This window comes from Pipra filicauda, unplaced genomic scaffold (genome assembly GCF_003945595.2).
Source record: "Pipra filicauda isolate LSUMZ 115617 unplaced genomic scaffold, ASM394559v2 scaffold328_size813605_pilon, whole genome shotgun sequence".
Lineage (NCBI taxonomy): Eukaryota > Metazoa > Chordata > Aves > Passeriformes > Pipridae > Pipra > Pipra filicauda.
In genome coordinates this window covers 204,702-224,270 of record NW_024104452.1, presented here as the reverse complement: position 1 = coordinate 224,270, position 19,569 = coordinate 204,702, and the positions used below count along the sequence as shown (strand labels likewise).

Below are 19,569 nucleotides of genomic sequence, written 5' to 3'. Positions count from 1 at the left end.
TACCCCTGCCCTGCTCAGCAGCTCACCCAGCTGGAGGTTTGCTGGTGAATTACACGCACACCTCCGGGCACACCAGCTTTGGGAAAGTACAAACACTGCATACCCTGCACACCCCCACTTCCAGAAGCCAGCACTGCAAGTCCAGGGGTGCCCACATTGCCCCAGTGTGACCCCAGCTGATGGACCTAAATTTATTCAAGCCACCTTTCATGTAAAAAGACAACCCTGCACTATGGGCTTGGAGATTGACCCATACACACTCCCAGTATCTGTGGCCCCTCCAGCTACTGATGTAGAGACCCTCACTCGCTCCAGGCACTTTAAGACTGGGGTTTAAGACTGTTTGGAGACTGATGGTCGTTGTCATTCTCTCTGTTTGTGTCCCTGTTTGTGTCTCTGTGGTTTTGTTTGTTGCTACCCCTTTACTTATGACCACTTTTGAAGTGAAAATGTCCTTGATGGGGAACCTTAATGAAGCACGCTCTCACCTTCCATATACCCTCACAATAACCAAAGTGGAATTGTAACTAAATACATAAACATAAGATACTTAGAAGAATGTTTAACCATCTTAGTGAATGTTTTCTATCTGCATTAAGTTACATATTTAAACAGTTAAACTATTAATACTGAATTCAGAATGGTAATTTAAAAAATATTGTTAATAACATGGTAAAAGTCCTTTTTTAACCGTGGTCTGCTAACTGAAGAAAGTTAACTAAAGTAACTAAAATAAGGATAGTAATACAGAATCTCTGCCCATCCAATGTGGGAATATCTAGTCCCCAATATCTGAAGTTTGATCCAAAAGCCACTGAAGTATGGGAAAATTACTAGTTTCTGTTTTCCCACTGTGTTTGTGTAAATCCGGAGAGGCATAACTTTGAGAAGTAGATCTGGCCCTTGCTTACTGCTCAGTTTCTTTTGAAGGGGGAATATTAATTTCATGGAGCCTGAATGTGTACCAAACAAGTAAAGTCTCTAACTTTCCCATTTGTGTTCTCTCTTTTTTTTTTTTTTCCCTCTAGAGGCGATTCTTAGTTGCAAACACAAATCTTCAAAAGGGATGAGCTTAAGAATAGAATGGAAGAAAATCCAGCCTCAAGGAGTCTCATTTGTCTACTACAATGGTGAATTTACAGGTACAGTACTACAAACAGACTGATGCTTAACATGTCATTCTCTAGCATAGATATTGGCTGTCTCTTGGGGAATAACACTAGGAAAATGACTGAAGGAGAAGGCTCTTGACTGTCAATATGGAACAGCTGTCCTTTCAAGGTAAAGAATTCTTTCCCGGGGGAAAAAGACATTTCTTTATAAAACTGTGAGTTGTTACCTTTTTAATGAATTTAAATATCATAAAACTCAAGACTAAGAAAAATGGCACTGCAGATCCTTGGCATTTTCCAACAGTGAAATTATATGCAGATATGAACTCCCCAAAACTACTGCAGGCTCTGCACTCCTATCCTAAAAAGAGGTTTCTGAAGCCTCTTGTAGAGCTGGAGGCTTGGAAATGAATAATGCAGGAATTTTTATATACATAAAATATAAACTCAGCTGTATATTTTAAATTATTTGTATTCTTTTCAAAAGTAGAAATTCTGTTTGTATGTTCTGAAAAGGACTTACCTCGGCTTTGTGTGTTGGAGAAAATATGGGTCTCTTGTTACCTTGTACACAATAAACGAAGGTTGAGAAGTAAAATAAAAGCACAGCAATTTTGTTACTTTGTAGAGCTTGCAGATGTGCTGACCTTGTTGATGAACTTTTTTTTTTTGCATATATTTAATTTAGAGAAACACTGGAACTTGTGGTTCAGTGTGTGAATGTAACTTTAATTTCATAACAAGCTGTAGAATTAAAAGAACCCAAACTCATTGTAAGAGATCCGATGGCAATATCTTTGCTATATCCATCAAATTTTTCTTGCCAAGTTAAAATATCAAATCCTTTGCTATGGTTTCACTCACAGTTCTTTCTGTAAGGTAATTAAGTTAGTGATTGCCATTTCTCTAGTGGAAAGAGATTTCTTTTTTGCCTCCTGACTACTGCTATAAATATTTTCTTGAAATATCTGCAGAAAAAAGCATTCAGTCTTCCAACTGGAGAACGTTCAGCAGACGTAGGTTTTTTAACTGGGGCAAGGGGAGTGTTTGGGCTAAATGGACAAGTTGTAGAAGGTTCTTACTGTCTTGGGAAGGGGATTAAACATTACATGTTGGTGATAGATAACTAACACTGAACAAACGAGCAATGGTTTCGTGTACAATATCAGATAAAGTATCAATGAATTGTATGCGATTTCAGAATAAGCAAATGAGCTGTAGACATTTGCTTTCAAACTGACAGAGTGGAAATTTAGGTTAGATATACAGAGGAAGATCCTTACTGTGAGGGTCATTAAACTGGCACAGGTTGCCCAGAGAAGCTGTGGATACACCATCTCTGGAAGTGTTCAAGACCAGGTTGGATGGAGCTCTGAGAAACCTGGTCTAGTGGGAGGTGTCCCTGCCCACAGCAGGGCGTTGGAACTGGGTGGTCTTTAAGGTCCCTTCCAACCCAAACCATTCTGTGATTCTGAGATTCTATAAGCAAAGAGCAGAAACCTCTCTATTCTCCCTTAAAGGTGATCTTCGAGGCCGAGCAGAGATGCTGAACCCAGGAATCCGAATTAGGAATGTGACTAGAAGGGACTCTGGGACCTACCGCTGCGAAATCAGTGACAAGAGTGAAGGGCATCCACGCCTGCAAGAGGCTATAATTACCCTCACAGTGTTGGGTACAAACTTTATTACCTGGGCTTTTGTAAACAAACTGAATGACTGTGTGTTGGGGTGTTGAAGGTGGTGTTGTCCACATGGCATGTGGCTGCTGGGTTTTGGGTCTTCTTTGGGCTGGGATTATAAATACATGTGCACATGCACGTTCTACAGCATACTTCACAAAACAGCTTTGCAAAAGTCACACTTACATTAGAAAGGAACATAGTTAAGGTTTTGTTGATATAAAAGTGAGTTTCAGTTCTCAAAACTTAGCAAGTATGCTGATCTACACAGTGGTGAAACTTCCATTTCTGCTAAGGCTGAAGTCGCTCAGTGGCTGAGAACCTGGATAAGACAATCATGGTGTTTGGCACTGGAAAGTCAGCATCTGTCAACACTTATTAAATATTCATAAGCAGAAGTTCATTCCAATATGCTACAGTCTCCTCCTGGTTTTGGAAGGAGAAACTGCTGCAGTGTCTGTGCAATGACAACCAGTGAGCTGGCATTTTGTGGACTTTATTTACAGGAGAGATAGTGTTGGCTGCTGGGGGGGGTTGCTCTTTGTGGGGTTTTGTTTGTTTTCTTCCCCAGTTGGGTAAAGGAGGGAAACGTGAATACTGAGCACATTCTTCCCATGTTGTTTCTGGTATTTTTCCCAGCAGATGACTCGTAGAGGTTGATAGTTTTCTTCTTTTTCCTGTATAGGGAGAAAAGAAAATATTTGCTTTTGTAGTTTTTGTATTCTTTTCCATAAAAAAAAATTGATCTTTTACAATTATAAATAAAGTCTCAAAGTTCTTCATAAAGGATGATAAATTCACGAACCTCTGATTAGCTACAACAGTGAGATAACTCCACTTATTCATTCTTTCTTCCAGCCCAAAAGGAGGAAGAGTGTCGTTGTTGCTTACAACTTTTTTGAAAGTTAATGTGAATTAGTTAGTATTTCACTTTGTTTTATTTTTGCTTTTTATCTTAAAATCAGCCAAGAAAAAACTATCAGTACTTGTTAAGGTGTGACATGTGCTTTTAATGTTCCATGCATGCATTTTCACCCTTAGTTTTCTTCTACATAGCATCAAGTACCAAAAAATAAAAAATTAAGTTCCTTTCCTGTTCATGTATTAAAAATCAGAAAAGAGGTGTTCATCTGCATGGGAGAAGGAACAAACAGTTCTCCCACATCTTTACGTGGGAATGTTTGCTTTTAATTTAAACTGAAATGTAGTAACAAATTGGTTTTGGTCCTCAACCTGGGATTTATACAATGGCTGCAATGATTGCCAGTCTTTATGATTCTTTCTGACAGTCACTTTTCAAAAACCAGTTGACTTCTTTTAATATGAAAAAGTCTTTTTCCTCTTCCTCACTTCTGTTTTTAAATAGTAGGGCGGGGAAGGGGGCAGTTGCTGGGCTGCAGATTCCCTGAGTTATCCCATCTCTGTTCTGTGAACAAGAAACAAAAATGAAACAAACTCTGTGGGGTTGAGCGAGAGTGCACAGATTGGAGGCAGAATGACACAGCATGTGGTGGGGGAGGCTGGCTCTCTCATTTTTAGCAACTCATAAATTTTACTCTGCTCTCAGTAGCAGGACTCTGCCTTCAACCCCTTCTCCTGTGCCTCATTTCATTGATGTGGTACATCAGTGCTGAGCATGTACACAAGTACTCACCTATTCACCATAACTGTCAATCTGTTGTCATGCAGACAATACTTAGAAGTGTGTAACAAGTGCAATTCCATTGTCCAGTTGCTCCAGCTACTCCAGTGTGTGATGTGCCAAGCTCCGCGATGACAGGAACAGTGGTGCAGCTGAGCTGCAAGGAGACTGAGGGCTCTCCTCCATCTGAGTACCAGTGGTACAAGAACGGTGTTGCCTTGCTGGAAAAGACAGGAACAGGCAGTGCTAGAACACCAAATATAACTTACACCATGAATAAGAAGTCTGGCACTTTGGTAAGTGTAATAACCAGCTCTGTGATAGCCAGCTATCAAGGAGACCAAAATTACTGTTTAGTACAATGATGCACAGGGGTCTTAATCCAAAAATGCACAAGGTCTTTGTCGGAGATCAATGTCATGCTGAAATATGTGTTAACAAATGTAGAAAGTAGTTTCTGCCTCAAACCAGTGCCAAGCTGTAGACATTGAGTGATGCAGACAAACCGGGTGAAGTGCGAGTCTGCAGCCATGAGAACTGAGCAGGATCGAGAAAATACTTGACAGATTTCACCTTGTCAGTTAGAAAACTAATGCCAGGTGAGAATGAGTGCTCGGTATGGCAACAGAGCTATATTTGGTAGAACTTAAAATCTGAAATAGCAGCTTTGGGGGGACTGCAAGCACTCAGATCACAGAATCTCTGCGATCCAGTGACACTTACAAGCTCCCATCCAGGGCCCGTGAAGTCGGTGGGAATGAACTGGGCCTGTGAATAAGGTTAGTAGGTTCTTTGTTTAGTTGTAGTTTGTTTTGTGGGTTGTGTTGTTGGGTTCTTTTCCCTCAGAACTGGCTGTCTCTTCCTCATCCCTCTCCCATTAGCTGATCTTTCAAAAAAATCTTGATACTGCTTAGGGTGCATTGTCAGCTGAGGTTTTTCAGAAGTAAAGAGTTGTTCTCTGAATGCTGTGACTCAGCATTCAGAGGTGCTGGGGATCTTTCATCACACTGTGGAAATCAGCTGGTCTGCTCAAACTTATTAATCACTTCTAAAATCTCAAAGTATGGCATATAGTAAAGGGAAAACAGTTAACAAGTCTGAAAAAGAATACAGGGAAGCACTGGAATTGACATGAGGTCAGTCTCTGTCCACCTCTTGCTTCCTCATTTTCATTTTTACAGTAATAGTATTTGATAAATAGTATGGTTTAGCATTTTTCTGCTGGAAGAAGAGACAAAATGCCATTTTTGGAGGGGTGGGGACCCCCCAAATAAGGCTTAAACTTCAAAAAAATTTCAGTTGACAAGGCACTGTAAGTAGTATGTGTCAGGTGTTTTTGACGAATCAGCAAATGGGGTTGTTTTGATAAAATGAACAAACTGCTCTGATTTCAGGTATTTTTCGGGTATATTTCAGGTATTCTGAAATTTCACCCTTTCCTTCGGGGTTTTTTTTTGGTTTTATTTGTTTAAAGCAAACACTCCCCCTCCTGCACCCATTGACATGTCAAAATTTCTATCCCATGGGAAATGCCGATCTTTTTTCCATTCTAACACTCGTTTTGAACTCTTTCTTAACAGCTATTTAACACAGTTACAAAGAATGACACTGGAGAGTATTTCTGTGAAGCCTCCAATGGGATTGGATTATCTCAGAGATGCTCAGTGAAGCGAATGCAAGTCGGTATGTGTCAAAGAAAATAAGGGTGGAAAACAGTCTTGCAATAGGATTTATTTAATGGCACGGTGCAACTGAGAAGCTAAGACCAGATTGAATTAAATCTTTTTATTTTGGTTATGGCATTTGGGGGGAGGAATAATAATACTATGACTTCCTTATATGTAGTTGCTGTGGCCACTTAAAGCTTTCCTTTCTTACAGCACAAACATATCTCACTGTATGTCAGAGAAAAGCAGGTAGTTTAGTACCATAAAATTATTGCAGTAGCCAACCCTTAGGTTGCTAAACACAACTTCACAGAAGAGCAGCAGCCATATGAGAGCCTTAATGTTTCCAAATGCTTTTGTGGAAGGCTTACAGGATAACGTGCCAGTCCACTGGGGTATTTTCTTCATGCAAAGCCTCCCTTTTAGGATATATTTATGTGAGATCTGAATGTAACAGAATAGAAGGTTAACTGAGTGATTCATTTATACCTGACAGAGGAACACTGAAGAAGTCAGTGTATCTTAAAAATAAACAAATAGATAAATAAAGCCTGCTGCCTGTATCTTTTCTACTTGTACAGCATGGGTGAAGTGTAACACTGGTTAGCTGATAAGGAATTAACAAAGGCTGGAAGGGTCAAGAGTCTATAATTACCCAAAATGCATGGAAGTTTTTGCAAAATATACAACTACCTCTTGTAGATGTGATAGGAAAGCAAATGGTAACAAATTCCAATAACTACTGCAGAGGAGATCCCATCCAAGTGTTTCATAAAGTGATTGAGTGGTGCTTTTTTAGAACTTAGCTGAAAATCACTGTGTCATGGCTTTTAATGCACTCCTAGTGGATTGTGAGCAAGTGTTCCTCAAGCTACTGAGATAGAATCCCTCTGTTGTGGAAATACTCACATAGAGTCCTAATTTGCTGTCAACCAGTACACAAAAATTTATGGGTTTGTGAGTAAAATTTGCAATCATATGTTAATGTATGCTTAAAGTAAGGATCCAAATAGGTAATTGGACACATCACAAAAACCTGTGAAAATGTTTCTGCTTGTTGATGCTTTTGTTTTTCATAAAATGGATGATTGTCTGAAGCTCTTAGTGATTATATCAGGAAATGGGCATGGCCCATGTCATGATGTAACCCAAGCCACCATCTTCAAAATAAAAATGGCTAGGTGTATGTATGACCTGATGAAGAGTTTAACTTCAGACAGCTTGGCTTTATTGTGTTCCATTTTAAAAACCTTGCTCTTTAAAAATTAAAAAAGCATTGAATTGTAAATAACCCATTTGAAGGGTTCTTCAGAACTGGAGCCATCAGCTGTTTCAGATGTTTTAGGCAAATTAACTGTATGAAAAGACTTGATTTAATACTTACAAAGATTTCAAGGTGTTTTCCCTTAGAGACACATGACTTGGATAAGACTTATTTGGGATAGGTATGATGAGGAGTATGTGTCCTGTGGCCTGTCTTACTCTTTCCTTACTTTTCACCCAGCTTAAGCAGTTGAAGTGCATCAAGCACTTCTCTTCACGTGGCTGTGATACAGTAGTGCTTTTAGACTTCTTATCCATGTCTGAGTGTTACTAATCAGTTTATCCAGCTTGGGCCAAAGACCACCTATGGATAAAACAGGTGCCTGTAGCAATTAGGGAAAAATCCAGCCAATGGAAATGTTTACAATTTACAACACTGGCCTTGTGTTTTATAATTACAGATGACCTGAATGTAAGGGGTATCATTGCTGCTGTAGTATTTGTGGCTCTGGTAATGGCACTGTGTGGCCTTGGAGTATTTTATGCCCAAAAAAAAGGCTACTTTGCAAGTAAGTAAAATAAAATCACTCCTTCCTTGTGTCAAAAAAATGTCTGTACATAGCAGAGTTTCGCAAAAGATCTCTGTTACCCAGAGAAGCTGTGGCTGCCCCATCCATGGAAAAGTTCAAGGCCAGATTAGACCAACCTGGAGCAACCTCATCTAGTGACCATGGCAGGGACTGGAATGAGATGAGCTTTAGGGTCCCTTCCAACCCAAACTAATTCTATAATTTTATGATTCTGCCGACTGTATCATGTCCTTCTTTTCATGAAGGCTCTAACTCCATGGTACTAAAGCTGGAGAGCATTACTAAAGCATTTTTTGTGCATTTTTATTTTGCCAACTTCTACTCCAAAAGATACATCAAGAATGACATGGAGACATTTGTGCAGTTGCTTACAGCTACCAAACAGCAATTTAGGGAAAAGCAACAAGCCAAACCCTGGTTCCTGGAGCCTTTCCACTCTAGTTTTGAGAGGGAATAACAAAGAAAGGGAACATAAAAACAAGCCAGTTTTAGTACACAAGGTCTGACCGGCTGAGTTCTGGTGAGAATGAAACTAAATTAACTGTCCCCTTCCTCTGGGTGATGGAGAAAATTTGCTTTTAGGGGTTGCTGCAAAAGGCTTGACACCCAGCAACCCTCTATAGCATTTACATTGGTGCCTGCAGTTGAGCACAGCAAAAAGGGATGACAAATGTCAGGATCTGAAAAGTTCACCTGTCTCAGTAACAGAGGCTACAGAGCTGCTGTTAGAATTCACTTGGAGCTTTATGTAGCCTTAAAAGCAGCCTAATCTTTTTTTTTCCTGTTTAAACTCATTACACCAAAAAGAGATATTTTTGGTGGTTCAGAAACTCCTTCTAGAAACTGGAGAGCTGAATAAGCTAGAAATAATTATTTCAAAGGACTCTAAATCAGTGAAGGAAACTGTTCTGGTGCTAATTCTTTCTTTTTTTTTTCTTTTTCAGAGGAAAGCTCTTCCCAGTAAGTATCTTGATGCATGTAGTACACAAATCACTGCAAATTTCACTTATATTTCTGGTGATTTAGTAACTGTAATGATTTTTATGGCCTTTTTTACATGATTCTTGACACCAAAATAAACCCGATCCTACACACCAGCTGGTTCTCGTACTAGAACCAGCGTGCTGGTGAGACAGTGAATCATTACATTGCTGTGATCAGTGTGCAGAGATGTGTCTTTTATAGTTATAGTTTACAGCCCTAATTCACCTTACAGGCGTTCATGTGTCTCCTCTACAAGCTAGACAAAAGACAATCAGAACCAAATTGAACTGCCTTCATGTCCATGTCCACAGGTTATTTCAGGAAGTGTTTTGTAAAAATATGACTGGTGGAAACTTTCTGACAGTGCTTAGTCTGCTGCTTTGATATGGATTAATTTCATTTGCTTAAATTTCTTAGTAGCAAGTCAGAATTCCTCAAGCTATTTTAGTGCTCCCACAGGAGGCTAAAATTGTGTGCTTCATTGGAGGAGGCCTCCAGTATTTTTTTATTGTTTTTGCTTTCAGAAGTTTATCCTAGCACTTCTAGGTAATAGCATTAAAAAAAAAAAGGGGTAATATACTAAACAGAAAGATGATGTGATTTATACTGGCCATGAACTGGATAAAAAGTGTAAGTGAAAGACTTGAAAAGACAAGGTAGAGAATGTGATTTGCAGTGGTTTATGAGATAATGACAGGTATCTAAAAGCATTCAATGGATTTTGTTATTGCAACTTTTTTTTAAGAAGGGAGGAGAAAAACCCTAAGGGTCACTGGAAATCTGGAAAAATGCTTTCATACATGAGGTTCCCAAATGGCTAAGACAAATACCAGAAAAGTCACTATTTAACCTGTATTCCTTTTGTGCTCTGTTAACAGAAAGAAGACGAACTATCAATCTACAAGTGAAAAGGCAAGTCTTTTGTGTTCAGTACTATGTTTAAAAAGTTTTAGATGCATTTACAGCTTCCTATCACATAGTTTCAAGTGCCACACAACTACGGCACCTTGCTCAGTACTTTGCCATCTTCTCCTACATATCAATTAACGAAGGAAACTAACTCGACACAGTCCAGGGCAGTAGTGAGTGTGAGAAAAAGATTGGGCCTTAATTCCTCTAAGAATAATGGGTGTCAAAAGACTTGGCCAAATATGGAAACTGAACATACTACCTTTTTTCCCCTCTTTTAGAGAGGTTGAGAGGCTTTAACTGTTTGTCAGTTGCTCCAGCTTTTCAGATTGGTGCGAAATGAATGGTGCTCCAAATAAAACTTAAACTAAGAGCAACTTTATTTCACAGTACATACTTTAAGGCTATTAAGTAGCATTAGTAGTACTAATGTAGGCTTAAAAGCTCCCTGAACTCCACCCCGGTTCTTAATCAAAGCAGAACATACTAAATTGCATAAGCCTGTTCCTTAGCCTAGTATGTCTATAAGGAACTTACTGAGGCCAACTACCTGGTTGCTCTGAGTGGGAAGGAGCAAGTTTTGAAGAGCTGTGGTATCTGCTTATCTGTGTTAATGCACTTACAAATCAGATGCTCAACAGAGCTGTTTAATACTTGCATTTATGAATACGTTATTACTTCTGTTCTGTGTAGCAGTGCATCCTTAGACTTTCCATTCCAGAAAAGAGTAAACATTAACAGTGCCTCAGACACACTTCTTGTCAATCTCAATGCCTTAATTTCTTCTGAAATGTATTCTGTTCACCTGTTTAAAATATTTGAACTATTACTTATATAGCCTTATTTGCTTTGTTTAGGATTTCAAGCATACCAAGTCCTTTGTTATTTAGAAGATTTCAGCCTCTGTGAGGGACATCAAAAGAATACTTGTTATACAAAAATATCAAAGTCTCCTGGTTTCGACTGGGATAATTTTCTTCCTAGTAGCTGGTACAGTGCTGTGTTTTGGATTTAATGTGAGAATAATGTTGATAACACGCTGATGTTTTTGTTGTTGCTAAGTAGTGCTTACACAAAATCAAGGACTTCTCCATGTCTCATGCTTGGCCAGTGAGGAGGTGCTCAAAAAGTCGGGAGGGAGCACGGCTGCGACACCTGACCTGAGTTGGCCAAAGGGATATTCCACACTGTACATCATCATACCCAGTCTGTAAACTGGGGAAGTTGGCTGGGAGGGGCCAATCGCTGCTGGGGGACAAGCTGGGCATCAGTCAGTGGGCGGTGAGAAACTGTGTTGTACATCACTTATCTTTCTTGGGCTTTACTCCTCTCTCTCCTTTTCATTACAATTATTATTGTTTTTATGATTATCATTAGTATTATTAGTATAATTAAATTTTACTTTGTTTCAATTATTAAACTGCTGTTACCTCAACCCACAATTTTTACTTTTTTTTTTCCCAGTTCTCCTCCCCACCAGGGCTGGGGTGGGGAGCAGTGACCGAGTGGCTGCGTGGGGCTGAGTTGCTGGCTGGGCTTAACCCACAACAGTCCTTTTTGACACCCAGCATGTGACTCAAAAGGGTTGAGATAATGACAGATCTGATCAGAACGTGTTAAAACAAATTTGTTATACGTATTCATTGCGTTGGTTTAATAGTTGCTGGTCACCGTGTTGATTTGTTTGCTCTGGGCATGGGCTAGGTTGTCATTGTGATATGAATGAATGGCTGGCCGTGAGCCTCGCCTGGTGCGTGTCCTATCCGCCCCTCGGGAGCCATCTGGAGGAAATTATCCACAATTACATTTATTGCCTTTTTCCCTCGGAGAGCCAGTCTGCGGGATAAAACACCTTCTTTCCCCTCCAGGATGATTACAGTAGTGTTTGAGAAATCTGAAGACTTTCAGTATCCTTTTATCACCCTTGAAACCAGCCTGGTCCTTTCACTGGCAACCAACATAGTTGCATGTGGTCCAGGTCGTCTTTAGGGTTAAGCAACAATCTGTGGCTACTCAAACCCCAGCCAGAAGTGTTGCGGCTACTTAAAATCCAGCAACATGTACTGTGCCTTCACAGACTCCAGTGACAGGCCAACAAGACCAAGAGGCAACCACTCAGTCCTTATCCCTGAGTGAGCTGTGGGATATACAAAAAGATTTCAGCCATTGTCCCAGTGAGTGCATTGTCCCACCTGGCTGTTCCAGTGCTGGGATAATTGGGCTAACAGTTTGGAGTTAGAGGGTAGGGAAGCCAAGCAGCTGGGATCACTTTCTAGGGAAGCAGGCATTGTTGAGGTGATTGGAAGAGGGACACAAGTCCTCGGCCTCTGGAGATGACTCCTGTCAAGCATGAAAGAAAAGTACCCCTACAAGGAAGATGTTCTCTGTTGCTCAGGCAAGTGGACAGCAGTAGAGAAAGGTATCCCGTGCCTGAGGAAATTAGCCGTGCTGAGATGATTTATTTTGGCCTGAACAACGCAGAGTTCCCCACAGATCCAGACCGACTCCTATGCATACAACCCATGTGGCACACCAACCCACTGGCAATGTTCATCTGGAGAGGTACCACACTACCAACAGTGGATGCAGTGGCTCCACTTCTCCAGGAATGCAAAGACAACCTCTCTTCCTCTCTCATCTCATCTGTGGAAAGACTGTCAGATAAACTGTCCCAGGAGTTCCAGCAGTTCAGAGAAGTTATGTTCTATTCTCCACCTGCACAGACCTGCATCTCAACTAGTAACAGTAAGCATCCACTGGCTCAAGAGGGAGGATATGGAAGGTACACACCATGGGATACCCTGTGGTTTTAGCTGAGGGCCCACAGAGAGTACATGAGGAATTGAGATGAAAGACCTACCTCAACTCTAGAGACATGAATTGAAAGAGAAAACAATCCCAAATGGGAGTTCTTCCAGGAAAGTTGCTGCTTCAGTCTCCAGTGGACAGTTTTCCAGGCAGAGTGGAAGGGCTGAACTTACTCTTGATCCTATGGAAAGAAATTCTAATCTGCTTCTTCAAGAACTAAGCTTTCTTAGGCATTGTGGGTTTTCAGAAAATGCAGGTTCCAAACTACAGTCTGATTGTAAGCCCTTTCTGTCAGATGACTCAGAGAAATTGTTTCACATGGGTCCCTGAGCAACACCAAGCCTTTGAACAAATTAAACAAGAAATACTTGGAAAACACTCGTAGACAGGTGGGCCAAAGAACATGGCATTGAGTGGGTAGATTGTATCCCCTATTGTGCACCAACCTCTGGGAAGATCAAATAATACAATGGACTGCTAAAGACTACCCGAGAACAATGGGTGGGGGACCTTCAAACATTGGGATATGCATTGGTAAAGGCCACCTGGTGAGTCAGCACCAGAGAGTCTGCCAGTTGGGCTGGCCCTGCCTGACCAAAGCTTCTATGTACTATGGAAGGGAATAAAGTTCCTGTAATGCCCATAAAACAGTATGCTGGGCAAGGCAGTCTGGGTTATTGCTGCCTTGGGCAAAGGCAAACCCATCCATGAGATTGCTTTTGCTCAAGGGCCTGGGCACGCTTGTTAAGGCAGAAGGATGGGGAAGTCTGGGTTTGATTTTGGGTGAGAACAGCCCAATGAATTTAATTGTGTGATGTTAATTGCTATATAACACTGTGTATTATCACTTCTGTATCAACTGTGTGCCCACCATTGCCTGGGCACCTCATAGTGCCTGCTTCCACCACTCCAGATTTCGGGATCCAAACCCAAGTCCCCTTCAGTCGTGACATTAAGAATGAACTTGGATGAAACCAGACAAGCACAGCAGTGATGGAATCAGAATTGGCTTCAACATGCAACAATCCAACACCACGCACCATCTTTCCTGCCCTGAGACACTGTTATGACAGATGGAGCCAAAAGTCATGGACTAAGTGAACTCAATGGACTTCTACAGGGATCGTCTATAGACCAAGGAAATGATATCTGTGTATCTATCAAAAGACAGGAAAGGTGGTGATGTATTGGAAAGTGCAGGACCTGGCATGATATAAATGGTATGGAATAAGCAGTAGATACTATCCTGGTTTCAGCTGGGAGTTAGTTTTCTTCCTAGTAGCTGGTACAGAGCTGTGGATTCAGCATAACAACACACTGATGTTTAGTTGTTGCTCAGTAGTACTTCCCAGAGTCAAACACTTTTCAGTGACTGATGCTCTGCCACCAGGCAGGTGTACAAGCCATGAGGAACAGGGCTAGGACACCTGACCTGAACTGGCCAAAAGGATATTCCACACCAGACTGTTGTGCCCAGTAAATAAACTGGGGAAAGTGGCTAGGAGGGGCCAGTTGCTGCTGAGGGATGGTGATGAGCACCTGTGCTGTGCATCACTTGTGTTTCTCATGTTTTATCTCTCTCTCTCCCTCTCTCTCCATTACAATTATTATTACTTTGTTTCAATTTACCTGTTCTTATCTCAACCCACTAGTTTCGTTTCCAATTCCCCTCCCCAGGGCAGCGGGAAGGGGACAGGGAGCGAGCCAGGAGCTGTGGGGTGCTTAGTTACCAGCTGGGGTTAAACCACAACACAAAGGGATCTTTTGACCTCTTTGCTGTAAATATTGTTTCCACATCTTACAAACTGAAAATAGAAACTGCCAGTGTTCAGATCTAGTCAACCTAACTGTCTGTGATGGCATTTAAAAAAAAAAACCACCAAAAAAACTATAAATTAACTTGTATATTGAATCTGTGTGACGACTTCTCATTTTGTTCACATATACATGCAGCAATACAAGATTCACTCTTGCAGCTTGGAACAACCTACTCAAGTAACTTCCACAGATGACCTTACCAGTACTTCTACTACTTACATCTCCACCATTGTCAAGGGCTCAAACTCCTGCAATTCTGATTTACTAGGACCTTGAAATTGTATTAGATTTGCCAAATCCATCTATAAGTCTGTAGCTGTGCAGAATTAAACTCACTATCCTGACAGAATAAACCTTCCTCTAATTAAGGCTCAAGCAGTGTTTTTTGTCTAATGTGGAGGTCTCTCCCTCTCTCTTGCTGCAGGCTGCACATGTAATTTCATTCTGAAGAAAAATCGTGCCAGTACAACTCAAGCTGTAGTATCTACACCCTAACTGAAGTGTTTGTTTATATAGTTATATTATTATATATAAATAAATAGTTCCTCAGAAGCTGAAGTGTTCATGTCAATAGTTCAGTTACAGAAATTTAAATCTCACAATCTCATTAACAGCTTTCAGTTTCTTCTGTAAGATTAACACTTCATCACCTGTGTGTTCACTGATGCAGAGCAGAATTAGGGTATTTGTGCCTATGCTTTTGGCTGTGCAGCTTCATCACTAACATAGGGGCTCTGCTACAGATTAAGGGGTCATGGAGGTTTTTTCGTGCAGAAGCTTTTCGGATGTGAAAAGCTCAGGATAACAGGGAGTTTCTTCTCTGTGTATCATTACCGGTGTTATAATGTCTCACCACTGAAATGCAGCTCAGCAAAGGAGTTTTGCAGTTAACACTGAGAAACACTACTCAGCTGCCTCAGCCACTCAGAGTTGATGACCACAGCTAACTACACTCACCATACAGTCAAGAACTTCTTCACACCACTGGAATCAAACTGAAACACCACATTTATTAAGATACAACAGGTGCCGTGTTCAGCAACTCCATGGCTGTACACGGCTGCAGAGATCACTTTGGAGCCTCCTCAAATTTGGGCTCTAGAGGGAGAAAGAGAAAAGTTATATTAGTCTCTCTTTATTTGATCCTCAAACACCATGATTAATCTGTAATTCAAAGAAAACTAACCATTAAGTTGGCAAGCTAAAGCAAACTCTTCTACATTGCAGTTTACACCCCCCTTACTTTGCATCAAGGTCTGATTGAACGTGGGCAGCACTAAAATCAAAAACTACGCTGGAGACAGGTCTTTTCCACCTTGCAGGAGTTACCCATAAAGGCTAAGACTTAGTAACATTTGCCAAAACAGCTTTTAGCAAAACATGGGGTGGTGGGGAAGGCAGCAGGGAAACTGGAGGAGTCAACAAGAACATTATTGACCATGACAAAATATTTCCAACTCAATTCTGATACAAGAACAAGAAACCAAGCTCTTCACTCCTCTTGATTAGTGTTATTACTGTATATTAACAGAAAGGAATGGAAAATTTCAAATCCAGTCTCCACATGCAAACACTGAGGAAGGAGTTCTTGATGTCAAAGGTACAAACTCAGAAGAGTTAGGGCTTTGGACAGGTGGGCTACTAATGCCTGTTCTTAAAACTGAGTCTGAGAGGTAAGGCTTGGCTTATAGTAATTGTCCCTAAGACAAAAAAAATTGAAGTTCCTATCCATTTAACCACTCAGTTTTGAAACCTTGTTGAAATTAAATTAAGGACAGGCAACAGTGATAAAAGAACAGTTGTGTGTGCGTGTGTACCCACTTCGTTCTGTTTCCACCTTCACAAATTTTGTTTCCTTACAAAAACAAATCTGAAATTTTAATATGCACTGTTTCCCATATGACACAGAAATAAAATAAGATAAAGAATATATGAATATAAAGAAACCACATCCCTAAAACTGGGGGGAAAAAAAGAAAAAAACATAGATCCTACTTTACAGATACTCTGTTTTACTTGCACCAGTAACAACCTGACAGCAACTCTACCCAAGTGAAATGTTACTGAAATCCAAAATATTTTTAGGTGTGTTCCTACTCTAAATTAGAATTACCAGTTAGTCTGGTCAGAATTACAATGGTGGCTTGGCCTTGGCTGGCAGCCAGATGCTCACCAAGCCTCATGCTCTCTGCTCTTTCCCTTCCACGCTAAAACAAACTTAGAGCAGTTAAACAGAGGTCAGATCCAAATAGCTGAAGAAAAAGGTTTAATACAATTTAGCCACAAAGTATTCATAATTAAGAAAGTTAAGTTCTTTGTTCATTTTCTGAAATCAGTGGCTTTCCAGAGGAACTCACAAAATCTGAAAATCACAGTCTGCATGACATAAGACAACTGATTTACAAATTCTAATCTGCTGATCTCTTTGGCAGGATGAGAAGAAAAATACAGGCCCTGGGCTATTTCTATTTGGGCTCTTTTTTTAGGGTCTATGAAGGGCAATTAAGATACCCTGATCTTACAGTAAGTTTTGTTAAGCATCAGTGTAAGGAAGTCCAGATCTCTACTGGAAAAGGCAAATAATTAAAAAAAGGAGTCAAGTGGAATCAGATGTGAATTGTGTGAAAGCGGTGAGATTCCCAGAGGGCATCTTACATTAAATTAATGGTCCAAATAAAGACAAAATGGAAATTAAGAAAACCCGTGAGTACGTCCTTACTTGCAACTGGAATTCAATAAGATTGTTAACTCACCCTCAAATTTAAATTCTGGGAACTTGGTTAGGTCTCCCTCACCATACGCCCGTTGGAGTCTTGCAAGGGATTCATTCATTTCTTTCTGAAATTCGGGTCCTGCATCAACAGGCCCTCCTGCTTGCCTAAAAAAGCATTAGAAGTTGTGATTAACAACTCAGTTCTAACATTGCATGTGGAAGTTCTACATTTTTACGCCCATGTATGAATTAAAAATCTTTTTGATACCAACCAAAGGAAATCATTTAAAGTATTTCTGAAACTCAAGACATGACACACCTTAGGGCCTCCTTACCTTATACATTAACAAGGTTCTCAGAGAAAAGTATAGGCTTTCTGCTATTAGTGATGAAAATTGAAGCTACAGACGTGGCCTTTTGAGACATAAAACTACACTGAGTATCCAGGCTCTCAGGGCTTTTAGTTTCTCTTGTTCCACATGCAAATTCCTAACAAAAACTGATTTGCACCTCTGCTGTCTCTGAATTAGTCACCTTGGTTAGTAAAGCTTAACTGTTCTTGCAAAGAGAAGCCAAAAAAAAAATCCACAGCAGGAACTTCCTGGGATACAAATATAATATAAAACAACTAAAATAGTAACTGTAGATTACCAATGCTCAGTAGCACCAGCACAGGTAACTTAGGATGAATAAAACCACCAAAAATCTGCCTCCCTACACAGACTGGTAGTAGGTGTGGAAACGCACAACTTCTATCAGTAGAGCTAAGAAGTGACTTATTCCCTTCCCAAGAATAATTCCCAACAGAGTATTACTATAGTTTTAGTCTCCTGTTCAGCAGTTCATTTAAACATTACAAGAATCTAAGATTCCATCTGAATGAGCTTATTAACTGGAGATGTAAAATGAATTATCCTGATAATTCCATTAGTTCTTGATTGTTTTTGGAAACAAGACTGTGGAGAATAATGGTTTACCCCAGACAAAAGAAATAAAGAAACGCTTGGTTTTGGTTTCCCCCATTCACAGAGCATATAGGTGGGTAAAAATCAACATACTGGTACGTGCACATAGTGTGCAAGAGGCCTTAACTGGGTGCCTTAACCCCCCAACTTTTTTCTTTTTTAAGGGAAAAAATGTGACATTTTCCGTTGGGTGTGCAAAAACAAACCTTCTCACTGGTGACACCATCAGTAAGTGTTGCAGGAAAGCCTTAACACCTTAAGTATTTAGAGGCCAGCCTACAAAGCTACCAAAGTGCAGTCAAAAATCAAACAGTTCACGTTTCACGTTCTTACGTCAAAATCAATAGTTTTCCCCCTTTTGGCACCAGCTTCCCCCCCTTAAAATAATTTCCTTTACTCACTTGCTCTTCGTGTTGTACTCTCTGATCTTGTCCAAGAAGAGCTTCTGAACCGGGTCGAGCTCTTTGGTCTTGTTGAAGACGATGGCAGAGAGACCGATGTTCCTGCGGAGCTGCACGGAAACAGCGGAGCGGAACAGGGAGGAGAGACGCAGAATCTGCCGCAGGATCATGATCGCACCGGTGCTTCAGCCTCTAAAAACACCCAACAAAACAGGAACACGGAATTACTCACTGCGATGCAAATGCCCAAAGAAACAAACAAAAGTAGTTTGGAGCTGAACTTTAAAACAGAAAGGTATCAAAAAGTATTTTAATAGTATTTCGGGATATTTAAAGGGAGGAAAGCTGCAGGATCATAATGACACTGGTACTTCAGGCTTTAAAAAACCCAATGAAATAGGAATACGGAATTAAGCTACCACCATGTAAATGCATTACGAAACAAAAAAAAAAACAACAACGTAGGTTCGGCCTGAACTTTAAACCAGAAAGGTACTTAAAAGTATTTCAAGGTACCTAAAGGGTATTTTAAAGGGTATTTAAAGCAACATGGAGGCTGGGGTAGAAACTCCAGCCGCCACCGAACCCGAGGGCACCGTGACACCGCGGGCGCTTCTCCGTGGCCCGCTCGGTGCCGCACCACGATGGAACCACCCAGACAAACCAGGAATTTCAGATTTCATCTCGTTTAAGCAAAAAAAGCTACTATTTTAACCCAACCCAGGTTCCCCCGGAGTCACCTTGGCCGAGCCGCCGCAGCCGCCACCGCCTAAGCCCGGACCCAGTCCCGCCCCCGCGCGGTGCACGCCGGGACTCGCCCCCTCCGCGCACCCCCGGCGCCGCTCCCCCCCCTCCCACACACTGCACGGCCCCGCTCGGCGCCCTCCGGGAGCGCGGAGGAGCAGCCCGGGAGAGCCTGGCACGCACAGCGCCCGCACGGAGCCGCTCCCGGAGGAGGGGAAGCGCCCGGAGCCCTCCGGAGCCGCGGGAGCGCGCGAGGGCCGCCGGGAGCGGTAGT

General features: G+C 41.2%; 2 protein-coding genes across 5 annotated transcripts in view; one reads left to right on the top strand and one right to left on the bottom strand.

The window, feature by feature from the left end:
- The window catches only part of JAM2 (junctional adhesion molecule 2), a 40,542-nt gene extending 26,242 nt beyond the window's left edge, over nt 1-14,300 (top strand). For all 3 annotated transcript variants that reach the window (XM_027744140.2, XM_039383862.1, XM_039383863.1), the window contains 8 exons: nt 1,029-1,142; nt 2,633-2,785; nt 4,524-4,729; nt 6,014-6,116; nt 7,825-7,932; nt 8,898-8,913; nt 9,816-9,849; nt 10,704-14,300. In XM_027744140.2, coding sequence (XP_027599941.1) covers nt 1,029-1,142; nt 2,633-2,785; nt 4,524-4,729; nt 6,014-6,116; nt 7,825-7,932; nt 8,898-8,913; nt 9,816-9,849; nt 10,704-10,736 — 767 coding nt within the window. In that variant the 3' untranslated portion in view covers nt 10,737-14,300. The remainder of the gene's footprint in view (nt 1-1,028; nt 1,143-2,632; nt 2,786-4,523; nt 4,730-6,013; nt 6,117-7,824; nt 7,933-8,897; nt 8,914-9,815; nt 9,850-10,703) is intronic.
- Nucleotides 14,301-15,462: 1,162 nt separating this feature from the next.
- ATP5PF (ATP synthase peripheral stalk subunit F6) lies at nt 15,463-19,560 on the bottom strand. Of its 2 annotated transcripts, none has more exons than XM_039383861.1 (4): nt 19,479-19,560; nt 18,552-18,743; nt 17,226-17,350; nt 15,463-15,570 (listed from the first exon to the last, which is right to left on the bottom strand). In XM_039383861.1, the coding sequence occupies exons 2-4, from the start codon at nt 18,719-18,721 to the stop codon at nt 15,542-15,544; spliced, it is 324 nt and encodes a 107-aa protein (XP_039239795.1). In that variant the 5' UTR covers nt 18,722-18,743; nt 19,479-19,560; the 3' UTR covers nt 15,463-15,541. The 2 variants fall into 2 exon arrangements, with proteins under 2 accessions (XP_039239795.1, XP_039239794.1); XM_039383860.1 differs by lacking the exon at nt 19,479-19,560 and adding an exon at nt 19,292-19,378.
- Between the last annotated feature and the right edge of the window lie 9 nt (nt 19,561-19,569).